This window comes from Monomorium pharaonis, chromosome 2 (assembly GCF_013373865.1).
Source record: "Monomorium pharaonis isolate MP-MQ-018 chromosome 2, ASM1337386v2, whole genome shotgun sequence".
Classification (NCBI taxonomy): domain Eukaryota; kingdom Metazoa; phylum Arthropoda; class Insecta; order Hymenoptera; family Formicidae; genus Monomorium; species Monomorium pharaonis.
Window position 1 is genome coordinate 21,334,676 of NC_050468.1, and position 22,912 is coordinate 21,357,587.

The 22,912-nt window shown below is 37.6% G+C and overlaps 2 protein-coding genes across 5 annotated transcripts in view; one reads left to right on the plus strand and one right to left on the minus strand.

The window, feature by feature from the left end:
• Window positions 1–846: 846 nt before the first annotated feature.
• Window positions 847–10,003, plus strand: LOC105834533 (receptor-mediated endocytosis protein 6 homolog). Of its 3 annotated transcripts, XM_036282866.1 has the most exons (17): window positions 850–1,833; window positions 1,922–2,067; window positions 2,706–4,044; window positions 4,197–4,378; window positions 4,645–4,804; window positions 5,077–5,250; window positions 5,369–5,530; window positions 5,719–5,977; window positions 6,073–6,161; window positions 6,238–6,513; window positions 6,619–6,650; window positions 6,736–7,201; window positions 8,088–8,314; window positions 8,397–8,653; window positions 8,738–8,949; window positions 9,030–9,415; window positions 9,479–10,003. In XM_036282866.1, the coding sequence occupies exons 2-17, from the start codon at window positions 1,936–1,938 to the stop codon at window positions 9,608–9,610; spliced, it is 4,485 nt and encodes a 1,494-aa protein (XP_036138759.1). In that variant the 5' UTR covers window positions 850–1,833; window positions 1,922–1,935; the 3' UTR covers window positions 9,611–10,003. The 3 variants fall into 3 exon arrangements, with proteins under 3 accessions (XP_036138758.1, XP_036138757.1, XP_036138759.1); XM_036282865.1 differs by having other exon boundaries at window positions 847–1,833; window positions 5,089–5,250; window positions 6,238–6,650; XM_036282864.1 differs by having other exon boundaries at window positions 849–1,833; window positions 6,238–6,650.
• Window positions 10,004–10,465: 462 nt separating this feature from the next.
• Window positions 10,466–22,912, minus strand: part of LOC105834534 (neurocalcin homolog) — a 182,345-nt gene continuing 169,898 nt past the window's right edge. The window contains exons 1-5 of one of the 2 annotated variants that reach the window (XM_012677085.3): window positions 22,673–22,764; window positions 22,353–22,571; window positions 20,878–20,996; window positions 20,546–20,734; window positions 10,466–18,744 (exon numbers count right to left, since the gene is read on the minus strand). In XM_012677085.3, the coding sequence (XP_012532539.1) occupies window positions 18,544–18,744; window positions 20,546–20,734; window positions 20,878–20,996; window positions 22,353–22,422 (579 nt within the window). In that variant the 5' untranslated portion in view covers window positions 22,423–22,571; window positions 22,673–22,764 and the 3' untranslated portion in view covers window positions 10,466–18,543. Of the gene's footprint in view, window positions 18,745–20,545; window positions 20,735–20,877; window positions 20,997–22,352; window positions 22,572–22,672; window positions 22,765–22,912 lie in introns of those variants that run through there. The other variant, XM_036282870.1, reaches the window with a different exon arrangement.

Below are 22,912 nucleotides of genomic sequence, written 5' to 3' on the forward strand. Positions count from 1 at the left end.
CTTTTATCCTCTTCAATAAATTGTAAATTATATTTATTAAATATATCCGATAAAGAACTTTGCTTATCATCATAAAATGTTTCATATAATAACATATATAAATATTAATGTTACGTCTAAAGCTCGACTATTGCAAAGCAATATGTACATAAATATAAGGTAAATGACAGGCTAGTTTTGGATCTAATGTTACATATAATGATAATTATTGTAAAACAAGAAAGAACAAATTATTACGCTATAAATATAAGACGTTTCGACTTTACTTAAGTCATCCTCAGTCAACATTATAATCATCTCTAATCATTTGAAATATCATAAAAATTTTCCACTATGTGTGTAACAAGTGAATACATATCAATAAGGACATATAATAACGACTACATCGTAACCATCGACCTTTCTTATGTCCATGATCGTAACGCGTTTTACAATGAGTATAATTTTACGAGTGTATGTAAACGAGTCCGCAATACATATTTATTAACAATGTTAAATCGCATAGTTGACGTAATGAAATTCCTACTGTTTCTGCGTTAACCGGCGCAAAAAAGTGGAGTCCGAAAATGATCAATCCATCTTTGATCCAATTGTCATTACTGTCATTAGTGATAGTTTATTAGTTTAAAAATACTTTTTGATATACATGTATAACAGCGAGTTTTTTCATACGGTTTTGTTCAGCATAATTTAATATTAATAAATGATAAGTATTCCAATGTATGTTAAGACGGCTTTCTTTAAAAAGATCAAGTTAAAACAGTATAAACATATATAATATATATAAAATATGTCCATATATGACCTTGGTTAAATCAAAATTAAAATTAACTTAATTAGAGTAGAAAAAAGCATGGAGGATATATGAGATCGTGGACAGAAACTGTTCTAAATTCATAAGCTTGTCCAAGCTCGATCCATTGGAAATCAGCCTTTCGCCGGACGCAAGCGATCGACGTATCTTCCGTCGATCAGAGTAGAAACGGCGTAGTACTCTCCTCCGTCCGTGGCTGGAACGCGCAACATCCGCGGCCATTTGTAAAAGAAAAAAATCTAACCTACAACACCAGAAGATGTGCGTGTGTCATTGGGGGTGTTGCTCTGGTCCAGGCTCGCGTGTAACAGCCACAACGAATCGTGCGAACGTCGTTCCTGTCGACGACGTGTAGGTGTGTTCGAGCGTCGCAATTAGAAGAGAGACGCGCGTTTGCTCGCGCAGAATCCGGGATACGGACGGACGGACGGCACGGTGCACGCGGCGCGTGACGAAGAAGAAGGTGGCACGACGCCGTCGTGTAGAAACGCGACGTTTGTTGTTGTACCACGCGCGAGGCTCGATGCGCGCGCGACGGTAACGTCAACAAGCCCCGCCGGGGTGTATACGCGTCCGGAGACGTGTGGCAGACGTCCGTTCCCCGATGGTGTTTCCCCGTGACGTTTCACGGCGAGACGCGGACGTGTGATCGTTTCGATTTCACCTTGAGCTCCATTCCCATGATATCATCGCGAAACCACGCGAGACCTCGCCGACGCGATCGTTATGCAATATCCGAGACCCGTCATCGCGCTCTGTTCCGAATCGAGATCTTTATTTGCTCTGTCAGGTGAAGCGACGTTTTCTCTCTCTCTTTCCCTCTCTTTCTCTCTTACACATACATGCGTATACGCACGTACACACTTGCACGCGCAATCCTTGTGACTTGGAGGGACCGAGCATATGCATTCGAAAGTCCTGTGGCTGAGGTTGATCTCGTGAAGTAGATCTAGCGCAAGTTCCACCCCGATTATTATTAATGCGTAGGATAACCGACTAACCGACAGGATTGTACGCAAGTAATTACGCAAGTTTTCTTATATAATTTTGATTCTGATGTGATTCGTTTTCCATTATCGTCTACTATTATCGTCTTTTCCATTGAAGGTACGTCCATTACAATGTCATCGATTAATAGCATCGATTCCCATGGAACGTTACAGTGGGACATGATGGAGCTGGCCCGTCATTTGCGACAGGAAAGGCTGTTTGTCAATTCGGAACAGCAGAACTTGCAGACTCTTAACGAACGAGTAAGTCATACACATATTCATAAAACACTTTACACAAGCAGTAACAAAGATCAATAGGGTAATTCTGTAATTCGATATCAGAAGAAGTGTCAGTATCACTACGTTGCTATTGCACAATTATTTTGTTATATAATATCTGCACAACGACAATATAATGACACTATTTTATATCAAGTTACAGAATCATGCTACAGCAGCTGTATTCTGTAACTCCAGACAGTTTGGTATCATTCAATGCTGCATCATAAATTTCAAAATTGCACTTAAATGAATTATATATTGTTTACATAATCTTTTTCATAAAAACGCAAGAAAAAGTAAATGATAAAATTAATATATCTGTTTTTAACATTACTAAAAATATACAATATAAAAATTTAAAAAATGGAATATTTCTGATGAAATCTGAATCCATTGATTGTTGTACATAGATAACACATAAAATATAGTTTATATTGTATGTACGTAATGCAGATTATATGCTACACTTAAACGCCCTACTTTGTTATCTCTATTGCGTAGATACAGTAAGAAAAGCTGCGCAATGTCAGTATTGTGATATCGAACTGCTTTATCGAATTATCGACTACAACTGTTAATTTAACAAGACTAATTTAATAAATTTTTATTTTACCTAGGTCTTGCACATCTCGTCGCAATTAGCACAGCAGGCGTGGATAACTGCTCAGCAGAGAGTCAATCTGAATCGCTTGATAGTGGCGAGACCAGATTGTACTCCAGCGTCGTGTTGCCTAAAAGCAAATGCATTGGAAAATTCACACTTTATTGACGCATATAAGTACCTGCGCTACCAGGCGTGCCTGTCCTATGGAGAGTTTCTGGGTGCGCTGCGAAAGTCACCCAAGCTCCTCGCCTCGTGCCTGGTTGAGGGAGACAGAGTTGTTCCAGAATCAATGCAGACAGTTGTGCAGTGTTTAGCTGCTGGCTTATATGGCAGCTGCATATTGCCGGAGGACAAAAGCTTGGTACTTCAGCTGCTGAGGCATCTCATGCTGCTGCAGATAATTCCGTCTGACAACCCACGAAGATTGCTCAGGCACGGCACGTGCGCGTTCTCCAGATTTTACGCGATCTTTCATGAAAGCCTGTTTTCCGCAAAGCTTTTCTTGACGGCAGCTTTGCACAGCCCCATAGTGCAGTTACTCATGGAAGATGAAATGTTCCTTGATATCGATCCAGATAAAGCGCCTATTAGATTTCCACCTGCGGAGAGATTGAAAAAATTCGGGAAGGAGGGTACGACTGAATATCAGGCGAAGTTACAGCGTTATAGACTGTGGACAGTAAACTCTTTGTACCGTATCACACAGAGATTTATCGTCAACATTCGCGAAACGATACACTGCTTTCCCACGAGTGTTTGCTGGCTTGTGAGACAAATGGCGGGGCTTCTTAGTAAGAATGGCAATGTAGATCCGAAAGAAGTGCACGCCATGTGTACCGATCTTGTATTCACGTACTTTATTTGTCCCGCTATAGTTAATCCCGAGCCTTACGGCATTACTGACGCACCGATAAGTTATGTCGCGAGGTTCAATCTAATGCAAGTTGGACAAATTTTACAAATGCTGTCATTACAAAAGTATCAGAGTATTGATAACAAAGTTATTGATCTTTACAAAAAGTTCGAGAAAGATTCGGTGTCTTCCATAATAGACTCGATGTTGGATGGTGCGACGGAAGAGCTGGAAGAGGAACCAACGATAATCGACAATAATAAATTTCAAGGCCTGTCACGATCCGCAGCATTGTTTACGGAAAGTGAACTGAATTCCTTAATTACATTTTTGAACGCGATTGCTGGTGATAACAATGAAGAAACAGTATTGCATAATTCATTTGATAGGAAACAATTAGCAGAAATGTTGTCACAATTACCTTCGGGTTCATTACAAAATAATAAATTGAGTAACGAATATTTGGAAACGCCTGGCAAACGAGTTTCTGCAGGAAAAGGTATATTAATAAATAATGATTTTAAATATATGCGTGCGCGCGCGCGCGCGCGCGCGCGTGTGTGTGTGTGTGTGTGTGTGTGTGTGTGTGTGTGCTTTTATTATTAAATTATATTTAATCATTAAATATAACATTTAAATATTTTATAATAGGAAAAGGACGTGGTATAAGGATGACTACATTCTCACCAAACGTAACAAACGAAAGTGGAGAGGAAATTAACGGCACTGCTGTCCCTGAGGAGGAGACTTTGGATAAAAGTTCTCAAGATGTGCTAGTCATACCTTTTGGTCCGACAATTGGGGAATCTGTAGGGCTACTCAGTGAACAAAAAGTATGTACATATATTTTTTTCTTTATGTATTTAATAAAAAGCTAAAAACGTTTTATACATGTAGCAAATACAAAATTTTTTATTGCAAATATTTATATTTCAAAAAATAGATTTACAACTTGTACAACTTTATAGAAAGTTGCAACGTAATGTATTATAATGTAAATGATTGTTTTTTTTCACTGCTGTATGTAATGAAAGAAGTACTATATTTAAAATCAATGTTATTAATTAAATTACAGTTATCAAGTATTTTTTTATTGTAGGTTTTATGCATGGAGATTCAAAGTAGTATGGAAAATGGATCTGTTACTTTGAATCTTCCTGATGATGCTTCTACTGAACATCCTAGACAAGAAAATAGCAATATCGAGCGCATTGAAACGCAAGAGAAGAGGACTCGATTCTCACTATCACATGACGAAGGTATATCAGTTACTGATACTGTGAATATATCACATTACTGATTGCCTTGTAGTATTTGCCTTTGTATTTTTTAGAACACACATTTAACCAAAAAATTTACATTTATATATTTTATTTTATTTCTATACTCCACAGTTTTTTATAATTTTTTTTTTGTAAATTTTTTATATTGCATATATTTCTTTATGTTATAGAAATTATTATTAAAGATATTAATATTAAAAATTTATTGCTTGGCTTTCATAACACATCTACATTAAAAAAATAATTAGTATTGTTCGAAGGATCAATTGGCAATACATCCGATAACTTGGAAGCTGTATCAGAAGCTGCTTCCAATCATAGTGTCGCTTCTTCTCTAGAATTAGAGACAGAAGATCAAAATGATAATCTCTCAGACATGGTGTCTGCTAATGTATCGGGTAGAGGAACTCCTAATATATCAGGTACATTAATCTTGTCAAACTATTTTTTTTATATATTTAATATTGGTTGTAATTATAAATTATTTTAATTTTTTCCTCAAAGTTTTTAATTTAATTTAATTTAATTTTTAATTATTAGGTCGAGATACACCATCGTCCCAGATTACTGAAGGAGACGACGGACGCGCTGCAGGTGAAGTAAGGCAATTGGATTTGCCACCGCCTAATATCCCAACTAAACAAAGTCGATCAGAAATTGATGACAAATTTTGTAAATTTGAGATTAAGAAGCTTATTGAAGGTAAATCGAAATCGATAAAACGCGCGCGGGCGCGTAAGTCATAACCCTTAAAATGAATAATATAAATAACAAATTTAACAATAATACTTTTGCTAATTATTAATTTATTATAATTATATATATATATATATATATATATATATATATTTATATATGTATTTATACATTTATATATTGTGCTTTTAAAGGAGACGAGACTGTTTCTATGGTATCCGATACTTGGTCTACGGATGTATTGGCCTCAGATAGCGAAATAGTGGAACAGCAGGATCGAATATTGCTAGCTGTTCCTTCTGAACAAGTTGCACCTGTTCTGCCCGCCGAACCTACGCCAACCATGTTAGACATTAGTGAAACCGCTTCTGAAGCTTGGAGCACAGATGTATTAGCTAGCGATTCGGAAAGATTAACTGAAGTAGATACCGATGACACTGCTAGCGTTGCCAGGTAGGTTATTATTATATATATTACATTTATAAAATATTCTGTTCTATTTGAAATATAAGATATCTTCTTAATTGCCATTTATAATATTTGCATAGATCCGATGATACAGCTAGATCTGAGATTGAAATAGAAAGCCGTGCTGATTCGGAGGGAAATGAAGAAACGCTTCAATCTGCAACCCCATGTAAATATAGCGCAGTATTAATAATATCGTCAAGTGATACTTTTATTTGCAACTTATATATAATGAATAATTCCAGGTCCGGAAAGCTCAGGCATTAGTTTTTCGGCATCAATTTCAGGGATTCGAGAGGATTCTGGCATGGGAACTTCGATAGTCCATCCATCACCAACGACGTCTCCATTACCGTCATCGTCGAATGTAACAGGTCGCGGTGGAACCAAGTCCGATTATCGACGTAGTACAATGGAATATGTAGACAAAAACGCTAACAATATAAGCAATATGGATTACGGTAAACCGTTGCGGGACGACAGGCTGGTCCACTTGATAGATAAACTTCAAATTGATAATGGTAAGCAAGTTGAACGTCAAGCACCTGCGCACAATCACATCGCTGCGGCTGCAGTCGCACCGGCATTGCTATTAGCTAATCATATTTCTGCGCCTGTTTTACCAGAGAAGTCCCAAAACGGTGACACGAAAACAGAGGTTTGCATTTTTTTGCTCAATTTTTCTATAAATCTGTTATTTTCCCACATTAAAGATTTTATAGATTTAATATAAATTTTATCAGGAGTTGGACAGCTGTATGACATCTGTTGGGGATACCGTGGGCCGATTAAGCACGGCTAGTTTAACATCTAGCAGCAGTTCCGGATCAGAACCTCGCGTGAAGAGTAACATTTCAACATCAGATTTACCGATACCAACAATTAATGGCACTTGTAATGCGGTAGATGGTTCGATTCCCAGCTTTTCAAAACCGAATGCATCAACGGGAGCCATTCCAAAAAGCATAAGTTTTGATATGACCGCCGAACGTGGCGATAAAGAATTATTGGACGATGATCAAAAGAATAAGCGCGGTTTTTTTGGCAAATTGAAATTGTCATTAAGAAATCGTAGAGGTAAAGCAATCCGCGGTTCGGACGATAGATGTTTCGATCGTGAAGCTGGTGGCGACGGCGTTGATATGTGCAGACACAGATTACGTAGGATTATGTCGGAAGATGTAACATCATCTGGTAATGTCGCAGGCGGTAAGATATTAGTAAATAATTGTTATTAGCTACATTGTCGTATGTTATTTTATTCGGCATGGGTTGCGCGCCCTTAGCGGTTCCGAGCAGAATCCTCCAGGTCGTGTATAAACAGTTCAAAAAGAATAAATAATTTTGAAGAATGGCATTCAAAAAGAGAAAGGCGAGATTACTGTAGTATTAGCAATTGTAAAAAGCAGTTAAAAGGGGACGTAATTTTTCACAAGTTTTTTAAAAAATGAATTTAAAAAAGTGGATAAGCAGGTGCAACATAACCCAAAATGTGACAAAACACATGTTTATATGTAATCCATTTTAAAGAAGATTACTAGCCAATTGATAAATACATATTAAATATATACAGTTAAATTTTAATTACATTAAAAATTGTGTATTAGGTATACTATAAAGAACAATATTTGTTCTGGATTAGCCAGCAAAATTTTTAAATTGAAAAAGGGAGCTATTCTATTGAAGAATTTAATTATAAAAAAGAAGTGTTTACTTCAAATATATTAAATTTATAAAAGTAGTGAAATTATGCATTACAATGTATGAAAAAAAATAAAATTGTTGATATTTATCTAGTTAAGTGCAATAATAACGCAATATACTATAATGTTTACATTTGCCAAACTGGCCTGCTTTGCAGAAACATATGCAAGATATACTTATTCTACTAGCTATATTGATAACTAAATTAATTTTGTGTGGTGGGCCAAAGACATTGATTTTAAGCACAAGCACATTATTTTTATTTCCTCTACTTTTTTGGACGTTATTTCCATTCCGACATGCCGAATTAATATAAAACCGCTTTTTTAATTATAATTTTATTTAATTAAATTCAAGAGTTATTTGAATAAACTTCTTTTATTAATTTCAGATACTACCGATGATATATTGGCGAAATACAGAAGAAAACCAAGCGTAACTAGCGACACAGCCTCGGTCGAAAGCAATCAATCTCGTACAAAAGAAGTGGAAGATGAGAGACTTTCAATCGATCCAAATAACGTCGAACTGTCTTTCGCTTTTGCAGATGCTAAAAGAAAATTACGTATGGTACTTAGTACTGCTGACCTTCAACACATTCCATGGAATACTTCAGAGGTACTTTAGCTATTAATTTTTAATCATAATTTTTTTGGATTACTTAAATATTCAAATATTTGCGTATAAAATTTCATTACAGAGACATTGTTGGTCGCAGAAAGAAAATGAATTAGTTGCATTTTTGCAACTACAATTAGCTGAAGCTATAAACCTGCAGGATAGGGCACTGATAGCTCACCTCCATGAAACTTTACGTTGCGTACGTTTATTTAATGATGATGGATGTAGAAAACTCTTCAAATCTCTTCGAGAAGACTATCAAAAGCGATCCCCTTATATCGCGTATTTAATCAGATGTCGTCAAGGGTTGCTATCGACATTAGCTCATTTAGATAGGTACTAATTATATTTAAACATTTTTATATATAAAATATGAATAAATGTAAGATGCCACTGTTCAATAATTATAATATCTTTCAGATTATGCGTGCGAGTTAAGTGTGATCGGGATGCTATCAATAATCATCTTGTATCCGTTTGTGTAAGGGTATTTTTGGAAAAGAAGGAAACTTTTCTTCTACGTTTCTGCGACGAGTTTAAAAAGCTTACGCTGGCTGATGAGAAACAGGATCTCGTGGATAATTTCCTAGGAAAGGTCCATGCCGAAATGGACAACGATCCGATTTGGCAATGTATATAAATAATCATGTATTTCCTAATTTTAATCTTAGCGGAATGATAAGGAATACTTGAATTTGTTTCTTGTTTTCAGCGGCGAGCGCCAACCAGTTAGATTTGGCGAGAGTTGTGGTGGAAAGAACCGTCATGGCACGGGTATACCACAATGCGCTCTATCCAAATGGAGATGGAGATGTATATAGGGACCAGCTTCTTCACGATCACATCAAAAAGTTGGCGAAGGTCGTAACTCCAAATCACAAGGACCTACGCATTCCAAAGGTTTATCATTACGAATGCCCCTGGCCATGGGCGCAGGCTGAATTGGCTGTGATATCGGCGTATAAAACTCCTAGGGATAAGTTGCAGTGTGTATTTCGTTGCGCGACTACTATCATGAATCTTCTCTCTATGGCGTCGGAAAGAGGCATACCTGCTGCCGACGATCTGATTCCCGTGCTGGTCTATGTCATAATTAAGGTATACAATTGAAAAGATGAGTTTAGTAAGAAAAATCGATTATTAACTTGTGCTTAATTCCAGACCAATCCGCCATCGTTGCTGTCAACTGTTCAATACGTAGACAGCTTTTACGGGAATCGATTGGAGGGCGAGGAACAATATTGGTGGACGCAGTTCTGCTCCGCGATCGAATTTATTAAAACAATGGATTAACAGTTTCTCAGGAGTATTATGATAAACGAGATTAGATTCGATGCTGGTGATAATGTAGAAATGTATTATAATCATAATTTAACGATTTCATAAGGAAGACCAATATCTTGTGTAAAGCTAGCTGAATAGTTTGATGCTTCCAGTATCTTGATTGAAATTCTTAAATAACCTCGTAAATAGTCTAACTGTTAGTTCTTTCGCACGTAACATTAGTAAAGACTGAATCAGATTGTACGTAAAGTATGGCTTTATCTTTATTTGTAACTCTATTGTACAATTTCACAGGACATCGAAAAGAAAGGGAACGTTTAGATATTCTATAATTTATGTGTAAACAATATAGAACTTATAGAATTGATAACTATTTAGCAGGATAAAAATTGTGTTGGAGTACTCTTTCTATATTTTGCGCACCTTTCCCACGAACCGAGACTCAAATCGTAAAAATATCACATTCGTAGCGCGCTTTTATACAATTTTACTCAGGATGTATATTAGGAATATCGCGAGAGAAAGAGAATTATATGAATCGACCGATATAGCATAATAAAAGAGGCTAGGTTTTGAGAATTTAAGCGTACATAATACTTAAAACTGCAAAATAGTTTAGATATCAAGCTGCTATCATTTATATTAAATTACTAATAATATATCAGTATATATCAACACCAGTAGCTTAATAATAATAATACGCTCAATTTGAAAGCAGGGCAATGAACGATTACAATAAATTACGAATTACGTGAAACGCAATGGACAATCGGCTAGATATATAAGGGAAGTTGCAATTAACAGCGCTCTTTCTCCAGGGCGAGATTTAACTGAGGGAATCGATTGAGACGCACTTTGAACGAGTATAATATCAACACTTTAATGTAGCAATTTAACTGATACACGAGAGTGATTCGTTCTTATTTATAATAAACAACTAGTAATAATTACTTACAGTAAATATGTATAAGGCGTAAAGCAAATAAAAATTTTATAACACCTCACGATCACCATATACACAACATTAATATCTTTTACCGGTGTTCTCCGTTGTCGGTACCGGAACGCAAAACTGAAAAGAAAAGAAAAAAGATATACGTAATAAACGTGCGCTTTGATTTTCTTTTGTAAACTTTTTTTCTTTTGTACGATGTCAGCATGTATTATCACACACATTATGTCGCGTTGCGTGTCTCTTCGCGGAGAGAAGGAAAGAAAAAGAGGAAAAAAAAAAATAAATTAATCATGTCCTGAGAGTAAATTAATATTAAAATATAATCACCTGCGGGGTTGACACAATTGCTACAATATAAAACTCCGCCGCCGCACAACTTTCGCACCAGCCGCGTCGACGATCGCGTTATAAGGGGAGATCGCTTCGGGATCCTCTACTACATTCGGAATTTTGTCATTCGCATCTTTATTTGATACTCGCTCCGAACTGTGACACGCTAGATCGGCAGAATATACAGAGTATCCAACGTCGCGGGGACGTTGGGAGACTCGTCGTTCGGACGCGGCTGCGCGTGCGAAAGTTTGACAAATTATAATTAATTATACATCCGCCGTGCGGGACGAAAAACGTAATACGAGATAGAACATGTACTTCGCACACTTAGCACCGATAGATACCACATATCAAAGTAACAATAATAAAATTTTACATTGCCGTAGAAGTACAGAGGGAATGGGAATTAGAGAGCGTCGAATACGCTTTAACGCCGGTAGACGACTCGAAATCTTAAAAGGAGAATAGGAAAAATCCTTGGAGAAAGGAGAAGGGATCACAACAATTATTTCGGGTGGCTGTTAAAACGATAGGTGGTATTGCAAGACATCGAGAAAGATCGTGAGAAAATATACGCGTCGAACAAGATGGATTTACGCACGAGGAAGAGATTATAATCTCTATCGCAGAATGTCTACGCTCCTGTGTGTGTGTGTGTGTGTATATGTGTGTGTTACACATCTACAAGGAAAAAACATCGGGCACTGACTCGAAATTTTTGTGTAATAATCTAATTATGAATCTCTTCACAATATATTTAACTTTCATCATGCTTCACGTTGGACCTTTAAGTCGCGTAGCTCGCGAAGGCTCAATCGATTCAACGCAAGACAGTATGTGAACGTATGTGTCAATGAATAAACGTTGAAGTTTAAATATATAGCAGTTAATTGTACGAGGGACAAAAAAGATACAGACGAAAACCACGCGATATATTTGCAGCACGAAATAAAATGTAATCTTCAGGAATGTGAATCCAGCTTTCTCCAAAAAAAAGGTCGAAAATTTTTAATGTTGAAATTATATCGCAGTTCAATTAAATTTAACATGTAATATTGCAGAATGAATAAAAATTATCGCATTATATTTAGTTTCTCATAATTGATCAAATATAAAGTGCATTTTGGATTTATTCTAAACTTCAGGGAGAAAGGGAATTGCTTCAGTTAGTATCTTCGCGAGTTACGCGTCTCCAACGAACGTTATCAAAGTAGACACTAGAACATGTTGGCAAGAAGGTGCAGAGAAAAGTTTTGTAAGGCATAGGTCTTGTTTTGAAGATTAGAAGTAGCGCTATAGAATCCTTGATCGCACAAGCGATTAACTCGCAATAACCGTAGGGGCGAAACTCTAATTAGTCAAGAACACTACGATCCCTTAGGCAAAAGCGAAATAATAGAGCATATAGAGATAGAGCGGGGAATAATTTCGGGGGATATAAGAACGTGATAGAGTTAAATTTCGAGAGAAGTACGTTTTTTTTTCTTTCGTTTTCGATTTAACGGCTTTTATCGTCCTCAAAACTGTTAAACGCCGATAATAACATGAGAAACTATTTTAACGGTCCGCATTGTAACTTTTAACTTCGTATATATCTTAGCTTAGGAAGAAATATCACGACAAACACACGAGCAGCAAATGTCATCGATATCGCTTCAACGAACGTAACCGAATCTCTTTTCTCTCTCGCGCTTTTATATATATTTTTTTAAAATCTATTCTCCTTTTTGTGCGTCTGTTTTTTTTTTTTCCTTATGCGTGCAACTTTCCGTGAAACGACGAACTATCGCAGTGACTTTCTGATGAACAGTTCTAAGGTAAAGAAGAGATCACTATGACGAGGAGAAGAGATTTCTCTTCTCCTGCAGAAGGAGGAGCTCGGCAAATTGGTTTTCGCGCATCGGCGCGCGTTTCTTTCTCTGTACATCGTACCGGATAGGAAAACATCAGAATGCAACGGTGCGATCAGACGGAAACGAGAAAAGTTTCTCCAAGAGAAGCAGGGAACGAACTGTGTACGCGCTCTTGAGAGAAGCGTAATATTTCCAAGGGTGCGTCTCAAGGTACGCGTTCGATCAGAGATAGCGCTACATCGTGATCGTTATCACAACCGACTTTTTCTTTTTCTAAAAGGTACACGCGTCGGCACACAAACGAATAATGACATAATAAAATTTTAAACGTGACAATACATATTCCTCGTGGCTGATATCTTCGCGTGGATTACGAGCTTAATTATTATTGTATTATAATGAAACTGAGACAACAAACACTATACTGGGATTCACTCGTTTATACTGTAATTACCGCGACTTTCGGAAAACACGATCCCGTTCCTCCCATTGATTTACAAATAGCTACGCGAGAAGGAACCTCTACATGAGAAAAGGAACTGCTGAAGCAATCTCGACTTAACGCATTAAATGTAAAGTCTAATCGTAAAAATTCTATATTTTAGCTTTACATCAAAATGGGATTCACGTATAATGCATATATTCCCCAGAATTAATGATTGTTAAACAGCACGTTGCAGTCGAGCAAATATGAACGAAGAAAGATTTTGTTCTGCTTCAACGTTGACGATTCCTTCTTGCATAATTAATCCACGAGGAACGGATTGTCAGGATTAAATGTTTATCAACGCATTACAGATAGAGGTGCCAAACGCTTGAAAGAATACATAATTGAAACGCTTGTACGCAAGGATCAGCTGGAAAACGCGAGTTAAAATTAAGAGACGTCCTCGTCTTTCAGGCACCATTTAAACGGTCTTAGAAGTTTCATTGAAACGTCTACAGACGCCTTTCCAGCGTTCTTTGTCTATATTTTTTCAACTGATCACGTTGATCGAGGTAAGAAGATTCTAGACAATTAATTGACAAATCGATCCATTAACTTTAATAAATAAATATCATTTAAATATATTTTCTATTCTTTTTCAAGAATGTTTTAAGCGCCTTCAAATGTCTTTTTCAGGTTTTCGCATTGTTCGAATGTAGGTGGAAATATATGGAATTTGAATGTAAGAGGGTGTGGTGAGCAAATGTCACTTTTTGACAGAGCTTTTAATACTTTGCGACTCGATCGCCGGCTACGCAACAAAGAACAAGCAGACGCGCAAATCTTATCTCGGTTCGCTTTTACGTCGAACATTCGCATAAAATTCTCATTGTTTTAAATTAAAATAGCGAATTTTTTCGAATTATTTGCGATCGATTTTACGATAACAGAAGACAGATTACCTGCCTTTTCTGTATCTTGCGCTTTCTACACCCACGGTTTGTCGATAAATATTAAATACTTATTCTACACTTCCTTAGACAATGCAATGTCGATTAGAATAGTTTATATTGTAATATCGTAATTTTATATATATAATCGAAATGACTGTGAGTTAATTTTGCGAATATAATTCGCACGATTTATCATTTTATAATGAGTAATGAAATCGTGTTATACAAAGCTAGAGGTATTAACGCTGATTTACAATACATATAAATCCTAGAATGGGAGGATGTATTTTACACGCTTTTGATTCTTTTTACTAGCAATAATGTTGCAACATGAACATACGTGAATATTCTTATCGACGTTACATCGTGTAAGAGTATTATAAGGACGCAAAAGTATATAACATTAGTTATGCTTAAGAAGAGTAATCACGGATTTTTACATTTTTTCATCAAGTAATTAACTAAACTAAATAAAAACTAAACCATAAATATGTACAATTTATGTTTCAATAACAAAAATTTTGTATCTAAGGAATTTTGATATATCGAGTAAAACTGATCAAAAAAGATGTATGTAAAATTTCGTTCTTGTGACGAAATTTTGAACTAGTAGAAAATAACGAAATGTCATTATTTGAAACAAATAATTTTCAAAGTAGAAAACTGTTAGAATTTTATTTGGACGATTACGTGCGTTATTTATTAATCGCGATCGCCTCGATACCACGTGTTCTGATAAAGCGGGATAACTCCAATATTATATGTAAAATGTGCACATTTTAGACTTGTCACTATAAAACAGGATTTTAGCCAAATTAAAAAAAAAGTACGCTCTTCATTTCTACGACCTTCCAGAGCCGTGCAAGATTTAGCGCGATATTTTTGTCGTGTTTTATTGCTTTCTTGATTCGTTTTAAGGTACATTTTGAGTGCATCTCAATATGTGACTGCCGTCAAGTTTTAACGGGACGCAGTGGCAGTCCTATGCTATACAATATATGCTGTAACATAGATTTTCAATGAACGCAACTACCTCTTTACTGGCTGTAAATTCGAAGCTTCACTGTCATCTCTGATATTTTGTCGTAGAATAAAATTTGTTCCGCTTAATGTAATCGGAAAAGTTCAAGAGTAACTTTAGAATCGTGTTAACGTGTATAATATATTCATATGCATTAACATTAATGAGGTTATTTATTTGTTTATACAATGACCGAAAGATTAGAGAGATATCATTAAATAGTCTTTATCCTTAAATATTAATGAGCACGAGGTGAATAGATGTACATCTTAGAAAGTACGATAAAGATATATTATAATAGAGACTTGTATTATATATTTGTATATATAATATTTATATATCTGCATCTGTATAACGCGCTTTTGCAAAACGCAATGCTTGCATTGTGTAACGACTGAACGTAACAAATTTTCAGTATTTTCTCATTACGCCACCGCACTTTGAACATTGCATTGTACCGGACCGGATACCTCGTTGGGAGCACGCTGCGCAACGGAAAGCATTTTTCCCCGAAGGTACTGATCAAAGCACGGGTCAAAAAGTGATCGCGTCGCTTGATAAAAGAGAGGTGAAAAAAGGGAAGAAGGAGAGGAGATGCGACGAGAGAAAACCTCACAGTAAGAAAGAGAAATCTTAGAGAAGAAGATATAGAAGAGGTATAGAGAAGGTATAAATCCAGCGGAGATCCATCCTCTCGACAAGCGGCCGCGCGAAAAGCCGCCGAAAGTCACTCTCACACACCGTACACCGGAAAAAATATATATAGAAGCGTAGATCGGTTTACGCTCGTATTTACTTGGTAATTAATTTATCTGTTTCGACCGTAAAGCGGGAAAACGTCAGAACTCTGCTGCTGCGCGTATATTCGCGTGGTCGAAGATCGCGACCGCGAGGGGTCGTACTCGCGATTCCTTTCACCGCTCTCCCCTATTTTATGATCAATAATGCCTAATCGTATTTATAATTTATCTATGTATTTATAATTATCGCGATCAATCGATTGATTGATACATGATCGGACGACAGGGCGATAAGGCTCGCGCCATGAGCTTTTCTCCTCTCTTCTTCCTCTTCTTCCTTTTTTTCTTCTTTTTCTTCTCCGTCGCGTACGCACAGAACAGACATATATATATAATATATACGTACACTCTCGCACGCTCTCACAGGTACGCGGGACGCACGCATTCACAAAAATAAATCTCTAAATACGGCACGCGTGCGCGCGTCGTTATTCCTCCTTTTCTTCATCCGTCGGTCGCTCGGCGAAGCGCGTAGCCTTCGCTAACGCTGAGGGCCAGTCGCTCAGATCGGCAAGGATGTGCTTTTCTCCCTTAGCAAGATTGGAAAGATTGGCGGATCTTTTATGCTATCCGTGTACGATTACGTTCGTCCTACTGTACCTCCGTAACGACAAAGGTCACTAGAAATGGTAAATGACGGCGAGATGAAATAACAGTTAATGCAGAGGACAAATTTTTCGCGATTCGATGGAATAATTAATTAACAGCTCTCTCCGTCGCCGAGATATTGCGAATCGCATTGTTAAATCGAAGCGTCGCGACGAGGACGAAAAGACTAGTCGCATCTTTTTTTCGCACGCGATACACGCACAAATCGAAACGGATTAAGTCGAGTATTTTCTTCGCAGCACCTTCTACGAAAGAGAGAAAGAAAGAGAGAAAGAGAGAGAGAGAGCGAGGGAGAGAGAGAGAAAGAGAGAGAGAGAAAGAGAGCAACGCGACGACCACTGCGTGCGAGGCAGTTGTCGTCGCGTTACGTAACGTCCGTTTCTTTTTCTTCCTAATAAATCATCAAGCTCTAGATCGATTTTCTAAGCGCGTTAAACTAGCACAAAGTCGCGTTTCTCGCCAGTGCGCGATCGCGAGTGATTCGCAGTGACCTTTGCCTAAATCTCGCGGATCTCTAAATCACTAAAGGTTTTCGTTGCTAGCGCGCGGCATGGGACCACGCCGCGCGACCGTTAGTCTCCTGTGAGTCTTTTCCGTTGAATGGGTCAGTCCGTTTTAATGGGTGGGCCGAGAGGCGAGACACTCGGGGTCCGTGAAGGCGGGAGATGCGATACCGCGGCACCCCCCTTTCGAGGGGGGCGGGGGTGGGGACGTGGCATCTCCCCGTCCAAGCCGAGTATCGGTTATACCAAGCGGGACGGGGATGATGCGCGAGGACGACTATGGCCACGGCCGAAGAGCGAGACAAGCGTTACGAGTACCCTTCATACGCTGAGATCGACAGTCCGAGGATGCGTCGATGCCGCGATGCGATCTGGTATGTACAAGAATCGCGCTGTGACGCGTAACATTTCAATCCGCACGCTCTCGCTTTCCAAGAAAGAAGGAAAGAGAGAGAGGGAGAAAGCGAAAGGGTGACGGAACGTCGTCGCACGTCGCAGCTACAGTTCGCCCGGCACCAAGGTGCGCGCCATCGAAAATTACGAACACAGAGAGTATTTTAGAATTTCGCTATAATCGTTTCGCTCGTGACATCATCTCGAACGGTCGGATCGCGACCGAGCTACACAGCCTGTCGAGCTGCGTCGGCGGCATCGACGCGACGTCCTCTCATTCGCGGATGACGTTCGTCGCTCGGGCGCGGCGCTTTCTTACGTACGACCCGAAAAGGCGTAACAAGCTTCTCGCTAAACCGATCCGTCAGTGAAACGGAGCGACTGGACTAGTCTTGTCGACTAGCTTGCGGTATGCGCAAGCGCCATGGGCCCAGTGACCCTGGACCTCTCGGTTGCCGGCCCAATTCATAGAACCCCTTACATATCTATGTTTGCGCGTAAGCCTACGCGATCGTAGAATACGCGACGGGAAACCACCAAGACAATATCTTCGAGTGTCATGTAATACATTTTATAACTGTCATCGGCAGGAAATTAAAATTAAGAGATTAACTAGAGATTAATTGCGTTGGGCTTAATCATAAAATAAATTTCTATTTTCCTCTCTTTAAGATAGAACAATATTTTTTTCTATTGATTTTGTGCTAAATATAATCTATTACCAATTATAATCCTAATGTACATAAACTATTCGGTCATCTAACAATCATGTTTCGTGCATTAATATCTAGTTTCCAAATAAAAAAAAGGGAAATTATTTCCCAAACTTATTTCGAGAATTGTTTATGAATAAGCCACTTGCGTCCTACAGTTAAACAGGTTTCTATAATAATTGTAATAAATATTACAATTATTACATTAAAATCTAAAAAATTGGATATGCAAAGATATCATTTTGATAGTTTCCTTAACGGACCAGATTGGGTAAACAACTTTCTATGATCGCGTCGCTTATGGTTGGGATATTAATTGGGCCGGGTACCGATTTGGGTATGCAGATGGCATATCGATATTTGTCTGTATTGGCCCAGGGCCTCACTGAGCTTGTGCACTAGGATCGCACTGCAACAGTCGCACGATAGACGGGTCGCTTTTCGCACCCTCTATAAACTCGTCAAGCGATAGCTTGCCGTCCTTGTTCTTATCCATCTGTCGGAATATTTTATCAGTTCGTTTCTCCGGCGTCGACTCGTCTTCCGGCATTTTCATCACGGAGCCCACCATCTTGTAAATCGCCTGAAATCAGTATTAAAATAAAGTATAAAAAATAAAATTTATTATATTTGTTATAGAAGAAACATTTTAATTGTAGTATTTCAAAATGTAGCTAGATGCAGATTTGAAAATAATTATATGTTCGACTACTAAAATAATTATATAGAACATTTATGGATATTTTGGCTATACTAGTCTATATAAATAAAAATGTAAATGTTTGTTTCTCATCTAAGATCTCCGTAAGTTTTTCACCGATTGCTTTGAAATTTTGACACAACGTTGCATTCGTAACCGGGAGTGTTCTTATGGGATCTGATTTTCGAAATGTTTCAAAAATGATGGCCATAATTTAATTTTAAATATTTTTTAAATGATATTTTTTTGTAATTTTGACACAACGTTGTATTGAATTTAGTTAGAAGTACGTGAATAAATGAATATTAGATTTATTACTGGTCGTTTCATAAATGCAGGCCTTTATTTTGAGAATGTTTCTTTTAGCGTGTATATGACAATTTAGAATCAATGGTAGGATTTGAAATTTTGACACAATGTTGCATTAAAAAACGGGAGTGTTTTTATGGGGTTTGATTTTGGATATACCGGTATTTCAAAAATGATGGCCATAATTTAAGTGTAAAAAATAGTTTTTCATTAATATTATTGAAATTTTGACACATTAAGACGAGGAGAGACGGGGAGAGACCGTGAGAGACGGGGAGAGACCGGGGAGAGACCGGGAGAGACGGGGAAAGACCGGGAGAAACGGGGAGAGACCGGGAGAGACGGGGAGAGACCGGGAGAGATCGGGAGAGACGGGGAGAGACCGGGAGAGACGGGGAGAAACGGGGAAAGACCGGGAGAGACGGAGAGAGACTAGGAGAGACGGGTAGAGATGGGCAGAGATGGGGAGAGACGGGGAGAGACCGGAAGAGATCGGGAGAGACGGGGAGAGACGGCTAGAGACCGGGAGAGACGGGGAGAGACCAGGAGAGACGGGGAGAGACGGGGAGAGACGGGAGAGACCGGGAGAGGCGAAGAATGTTTCTATTGTGTTTAAATTAAGATAATAAGAAAAATAAAGGTGGCTGTTATTTTATTGAAAAAAAAAAACTTATTTAAAACAGTCTTTTGAATGGATTTCTAAATCCATGGCAGCTTTTAGAAAAAAAAGTTAGAAGTACGTGAATAAATGAATATTAGATTTATTAAAGATGGATAAATGCTTATTCAAAAATAAAGTAAAAAAAGCAACAGTAAAGCAAGGCTCTTGAAAGTTAAACAACAAAAGCAAAGAAAATTTGAAAAAACGTAGCATAAGAATAGAGAGCCACAGCAACGTGGCAGGGCATAGCTAGTTATCTATAAGTCATCAAAATTTAAATAATGCAAACTTCTTAGCTTTATTCTTTATGATATTTCATAAACATCTCGCCATTTTTTCGATTACATATTGCGAGTATGTAATAAATGCAGACTTTTTCCCCTGTTGAAAAATTAAATAAGTTTTTTTAAATCTCTTGGTTTTATGAAGTTCTATGAAAAATGTTTAGTTCTTTTAGTTCAGTTATAATTCACAAAATATTGATCTTTCTCAGATCATCTCTTTCATTGAAAAAGCTATAAAACTTTATTATTGCGGAAATGGTTGGGGAATTCTTAAATCAACGAAATACATTTAATAACATGGAAGCAGTGATACGATCGATTATATATTAAACTTGGAGTAAATTTATTGCGCTGTGAATTGCTGAATCTATATCTCGGGCCCTCATCCTGGCGAATCCTCGCGAGTTAGATTTTACGACTTGGCACATACCGTCACGATTTCCAGCATTTCTTGTCGCGAGATGTAACCATTGCCATCCAAGTCGTACATGCTGAAGGCCCACTTTAACTTCTGCTCCAACTTGCCGCGGGACGTTACGCTGAGAGCGCAGAGAAATTCCCGAAAATCGATCGTGCCGTCGCCGTTTGCGTCGAACGTCCTGAATACGTGCTCCGCAAACTATGGAAAGTCATATAATAAATTTTTGAAGAAACTTAAATAATTCCGCGCGGGCCGGCATGCGATATGTTAATAAATTTATCGATTACGATGTCTCCGCGCCCGCGAGGGAGCAACCCTTACGCCGGGATTTTTCCATTTACCTTAGACGCGTCGCCGTAAGGGAAGAAATTCCCGTATATCTTCTTGAATTCCTCTACACTGAGATGCCCGCTGGGACAATCCTTTAAGAACCCTTTGTACCACTCCTGGATCTCCGCATCTTCAAAAGAAAAGACCATAAAATATTACTTACACGCCGCGTTGCGCTAACATTACTCACACGTTATTCCGGATGTAAATAGGCAAACTAGATATTTATTGATAACGTTGAGCTTAATATGTTGGCGGATATTAGCTTATATCAACCTTCCGACATGCTCTGAGTAAAAGTATATATGTATAAGCTTGTATGTGTATATACATCTATCACACTTGGAAATTAGATCAAGTTCAATATATAAAGGAGAAGATGGTCTCTTCTCATTTATATTTTGTACAATAACTTTATTAATAATTAATATTTTAAATTAAAAACTTAACATATTTCACCAATACGTTGTTAAGTCGATTCTAGATTCAAAATTCAATCAAAGTATATAATACATTATCAAAATCCTATGTTTAACTTTATATAAAATGTGTATAACAAATTAAATTTTAAATAAAAAAAAAACACTCAAGTACATACACATGCCCGTGCAATAATTTTAAAGAGAATGAGAAAGTATATGTAGTTAAAAAATCTTGAAAAAGTTTCAAAATACTCCAAAGTAAACATGTCTTATAACAATATTAGTTGTTGTGTATTGACATATTACCGTCACTCTATAAATGTAGATTACTAAACAAATGATAAGTAATTATTGGAATTCCTCACCTGACAAAAATATTACATGATATTTACAAGGGTCACAATACTAATACCTTCTCTCCTATTTAAAAATCCAAGTTAAATTCAACAATCAAGTTTCTAGGATTCAAGTAATATTTATAAAAAATAATATTTCACACATTGTACTTACAAAGTAATCGATACCAACTGGTTACCTTCACGAATTTTGAAATAAATAGCGAAAATTCAAAGTGTACTTATAAGTAATTTCTATCGTAAAGAATCGAATATAGTACATTAATTACAACGTCTTGAAGAAAAAGAATAAAATTAGTAAATACTCGAAATAAACTAATAAAATACTCATAAAAAATACAAAGATATTTATACCAGATTCGAGTCGACTTGAACTACTTTTATCGCGGCACTCATAGAGAGTTCGAATCCATTAGGAATCCTCTTGAGGTTCGAGTCTACTTGAAAATATTGTTTTCATTTTTCTAAGTAATCACAGAGAGTTCGAAGCTAGCAAAAAGATCTGAACTTACTTATAAAATACACTTCATCCTATTATTAATCGCATTCCCATTGCAATTTTGTGAAGAAGCTTGTTTAAGAGACTTAATTTATCCATAGAAATATGATTGTTTCCATCAATGAGTGCACAATACAAATAGATAAGGTAAATATTACTTGGTACATCAAAAATTTCAGATTATTAATTATCCGTAAAAAGCGGCGCACCTGAGAATTCGGTATTCTGTTTGAGGTCCTCCAACACTTCCGGCTTTAACTTGCTGTTCTGCTTCCCCATGGCTGCTCAAAGTCGCTTCCAGAATCCCCGATTTTCCGACGAATCCCGGAAGCCAATTAGCAGATAATTAAAGCTCTAACTAGTCTACTATTCTAATAGTGCCGTTAAGCACAACACGCCTCGCGGCTGGTATTCTCCACCAGACACGCCTGAAAGAAGAAGAGACATTCGGTAACTTTCACGGAGGGCTTTTGCGATTAAGCTAGCTTAATGGCGAGGAGCAGAAGCCGAGTGGATCGATAGGTCATACCGTTTTTCCCCCGCTCGATCGCTTCGTAGGGAACGACTCTATTACCTCGCCGGGCCGCCGCACTCGAGATCAATCGTCTCGCTGCGCTGCAATTAGCGTGCAAAAACAAACGAATAAAAAACGCGTCGGGGCAAGATACTCCTCTTTCTGAAGAATCGCAAGTTCTATAAGCGACGGAATGTCAAAGGCCACGTAGATACTAAAACTGACGTCGACAACGACGACAAAGAGGAAAAAAGA

Excerpts from the sequence above, each read along its gene's own strand:
- LOC105834533 (XM_036282864.1), top strand. The coding sequence starts at position 1,936 with ATGTCATCGATTAATAGCATCGATTCCCATGGAACGTTACAGTGGGAC. Across the intron at positions 2,068-2,705 it reads TGCAGACTCTTAACGAACGA|GTCTTGCACATCTCGTCGCA; the intron begins GTAAGTCATACA and ends TATTTTACCTAG. Across the intron at positions 5,531-5,718 it reads GATTAAGAAGCTTATTGAAG|GAGACGAGACTGTTTCTATG; the intron begins GTAAATCGAAAT and ends GTGCTTTTAAAG.